The sequence below is a fragment of the Coregonus clupeaformis genome, chromosome 8 (genome assembly GCF_020615455.1).
Source record: "Coregonus clupeaformis isolate EN_2021a chromosome 8, ASM2061545v1, whole genome shotgun sequence".
NCBI classification, from domain to species: Eukaryota; Metazoa; Chordata; class Actinopteri; order Salmoniformes; family Salmonidae; genus Coregonus; species Coregonus clupeaformis.
In genome coordinates this window covers 32,541,205-32,545,053 of record NC_059199.1, presented here as the reverse complement: position 1 = coordinate 32,545,053, position 3,849 = coordinate 32,541,205, and the positions used below count along the sequence as shown (strand labels likewise).

General features: G+C 40.1%; 2 gene segments (V, D, J or C); one reads left to right on the top strand and one right to left on the bottom strand.

Annotated features, from left to right (window-relative positions):
* Positions 1 to 417: 417 nt before the first annotated feature.
* Positions 418 to 2,671, bottom strand: LOC123491457. The segment is given in 3 exon segments: positions 418 to 894; positions 2,117 to 2,234; positions 2,639 to 2,671. Coding segments are annotated over 3 exon segments (477 nt in total).
* Positions 2,672 to 2,985: 314 nt separating this feature from the next.
* Positions 2,986 to 3,546, top strand: LOC123491386. The segment is given in 2 exon segments: positions 2,986 to 3,067; positions 3,190 to 3,546. Coding segments are annotated over 2 exon segments (390 nt in total).
* Positions 3,547 to 3,849: the final 303 nt, after the last annotated feature.

The following is a 3,849-nucleotide window of genomic DNA, read 5'->3' as shown; positions in this document are numbered from 1 at the left end:
ACTGAGCGAGGTTAATTCACTGAAATGTATTAGAAATCATTTTCCATGCCAGAGCTCTTCATTCCTTATGAAAACTAAACGAATAGTAAAGATCTCAATGTCTAATGGTAAAACTTATTAAATAATGATATCCAGGCAAACAATTTTAAAGATTAAACATCTTTATTATTTCAACATGTCAGAACCAACAGCATTACAGCACTAAAGCACATCACAGGTAATATGAAAGCCAAGAAGATCTATGACATCAGAATCAGAGAGATATTCTAGAGTAAGGATTCCCACACAGGGTCTAGCCCAGCAAAAGTGTGCTAGTCATAGGAGGCTGCTGAGGGGAAGACGGCTCATAATAATGTCTGGAATGGAGTGAATGGAATGGTATGAAACACATGGAAACCATGTGTTTGAGTTTGATACCATTCAATTTGTTCCGTTCCAGCCATAACTATGAGCCGTCCTCCCCAATGAAGGTGCCACCAACCTCCTGTGGTACTAGTAGTGCTGGATCAGTAAGACGAAGAGGCGCTGAGTGCAGAACAGAGTAAAACTGTGGAGTCAGAGAAGGAGCTCATTCGTCAGAACACTGGTCTCTCCTCAGTGTCTCAGAGAGTGGAGACTGGGAGCCCTGGGTGGCCTCACAGGTCACAGAGCCGACCTTCCTCCATTGGTCGACAGGAAGGGTCAGGGTGCTGCTCCAGCTGTAGTGGCCGTCCTTCTCCAGGACCCCAGGGCTCCCGGTCACCTCCCAGGTGCTGCTACTGCTCCTATCCACCTTCCAGCTCAGCTTCCAGTCTGAGGGGAAGCCCTTGTTGGCCAGGCACATGAGAGTGGCCTTCCCCTGTCGTAGCTCCACACTGGAGGGGGGCAGGACCGTCAGGGTGGGAGGAACATCACCTAGGAGACAGGTGGGAAATTAGAGAGAGGGGAGCTATCAATCAATCACCAGACTGATGCAACAATAGTGACGCAGCAGTTTTACATCTTAGCTGTAAATTAAGTTGTTTTTTCAGTAGGTTTCTGTCCCTCAAAAACACAGTTTCTCAGTCTTTGTGTCACTATTTCACTTCCCTATGAGTAGCTACTGAAGCATATTATAACTACATGAGATGACTGAAAATACATTCAACTATCTTCAAAAAAAAATATTTTTAAAATGACAAATATTTCCACATACTTCTCCCTTTTTGTAATGTGATAAAATCCTAGGAATCAAACTGCATTTCATTATTCATTATTATTATTTTAAAGAAAATTCCACAGAATGTATGACCAATTCTTAAATGATCTGTTTAAAATAAGTGCTGAGGAAGTAAATTCCAGTTGACTGTAACCATCTAACAATAATATTACATTTAAAGATGCACTATGCAGAAATCACTACGCCATTTACTGGTTGCTAAAATTCTAATAGTTCACCTAACTTCAGTTTATGTGACAAAACAAGAAAGGATAATGTAAGAGTAGGGGCTCTCAACCTTGTTCCTGGAGAGCTACTGTCCTGTAGGTTTTCACTCCAACCCTAATCTAGCGCACCTGATTCTGATAATTAGCTGGTTGATAAACTGAATCAGGTTAATTACAACTGGGGTTGGAGTGAAAACCTACAGGAGGGTAGCTCTCCAGGAACAGGGTTGGTGAGCCCTGGTGTAGTAGAGAATCATTGTACCATCTAAACCGCTGTGAAATATATTTTCCATAACCAAAAAATATTGTATTTTTAGCTGTTTGATCTGGTGTGCAAAACCTAAAGTAAAACAAAAAATTAAACTTAAGAATGGGAAGCATAGAAATAGCACACATAGAACAATCTACCGCTTTATAGACTTGTTTTCAATGACAACAAAAGATTTTAACTGTATTTCTATGTGAATTTGGTCGGGTCTCAGAATAAGTTACATAGCCTATTGCAGCTTTAATTTAAAAGAAAATGAATAAAGTTATACTGTAATTTATGAGATATTCTATAATAAGTTGAAACCAAAAGTGTATTCATATGAACAGCAGGACTTCGTAAGATAGCAACACTTAGCAAAATATAGCAAATATTTAATAACATTCAAAATTAGAAAGCAATATAGCAAATAGATAGCAAAACTAAGCATAAAAAAAAACTTACTTCCAACATCCAGTCTAGTGCCTCCACCAAAAGTGTACCACAGTGATACGAACACATGCAACGGCCATACAAAAACCTTTGAAACTATAGACACAGCTCTCCCTGAACTACCAAACCACTCTCAGATTTCAACAATAACCCTATTGTTCGAAATTAATACACTGTATAAGCACATTGTTTGATATATTAAATCTTGGATAGGCATTTTAATTTAACTCAATTTACTTCTAAGGTAAATAAATGCAACACAAATTCTCCAAAAATAAATACACTTTTCTACTTTCTATTTAAGGGAGTTGTAATAGTGTTAAGAAAATGAATTGGGATTTTGATAACAGAGGTCAAGATCGAGAATTGAATACTTACTACCAACACTCAGTTTGGTCCCTCCACCAAAAGTCCACCACAGTGATAGAGTCTGATTGACTCGCTGTACAAAAACCTCCACACAGACACAGAGGGTAATGTTAACAGAGACATGAAACTGATCACTGAATGTTGTTTGGAACTGAGGCCCCCTACTGGTACACTCTGGAACTCCAGGAGATTGGACATTCACGGTCCCCGTTCCCCATTGAACTTTCAACAGTATGAAAACTGCTGTGTACTATGTTGATATATCTAATCATATTGTATTAACTAATCATCAAAAAAAGCTTGATACAGCAACGAAGGAACGTGTCAGTATAAATACATTTTTTGTAATGAGTTCCAGACAACAGCATTGGATTTCAGAACTTTTCTTAATGACAGTGCAGTGATTTGCCCAGGAGGAACATTTCCATAGAGAGCCACTTTGCATTGGCATCACATGCTTCAGTGCTCTGGGAGTGTTTATAGCCCTGTATGTTGAACACTTCATGTGAGATCTGTATTTCATTTAAACAGAACCCATGGCAACCATGACTTTGATCACCATCTTCATCTGGACTCTGATCTGTTACACACAAGGTGAGAGACATTTTGAACATTTTCCGTATGCAAGCATCATGTTGTAAATGATGAATTAGGGTTATAATCTTCCAAATATTTTACCATCCTATATGTCAAATGTTCCTTATTTTTCTCTGCAGGGTCTTGGGGTCAGTATGTATTGACTCAGTCTGCAGCTCAGTCAGTCCAGCCTGGTCAAACTGTCTCTATTGACTGTAGCGCCAGTAGTAAAGTTAGTCAGTACTCTGGCTCACAGTATTACCTGGCCTGGTACCATCAGAGGTCTGGAGAAGCTCCTAAACTCCTGATCTATCGCACATCAGCAAGGCATACAGGAGTTTCCACCAGGTTCAGTGGCAGTGGGAGAGGAAATGGTGTTGACTTCACTCTGACCATCAGTGAAGTCCAGGCTGAGGATACAGGAGTTTACTACTGTCAGAGTCACCACAGTGGTCCTGTGTTCACACAGTGATTTAGAGCCTTACAAAAACCTCCCTCAGTCACAGTGCACTGCTGCAGCTGGGACCTACTGCAGGTGCTGAGGGCGAAGACAATGACATGCGTCAGTGAGTACTACTGTACAAACACTCAACCCACTGGGAAAAACTGGTTGAATCAATGTTTCCACGTCATTTAAACCAAACAAATCTATGTGATGAAGTTGAAGCAACTCAACCAAATGTAATTGAAAACTAGACGTTGAACTGATGTCTGTGCCCATTGGGAACCTACCATTCATTATACGCTGTGACCACAGGAGTATTGTATCAAATATTACCCCACTACTGTGGTCTCCATCT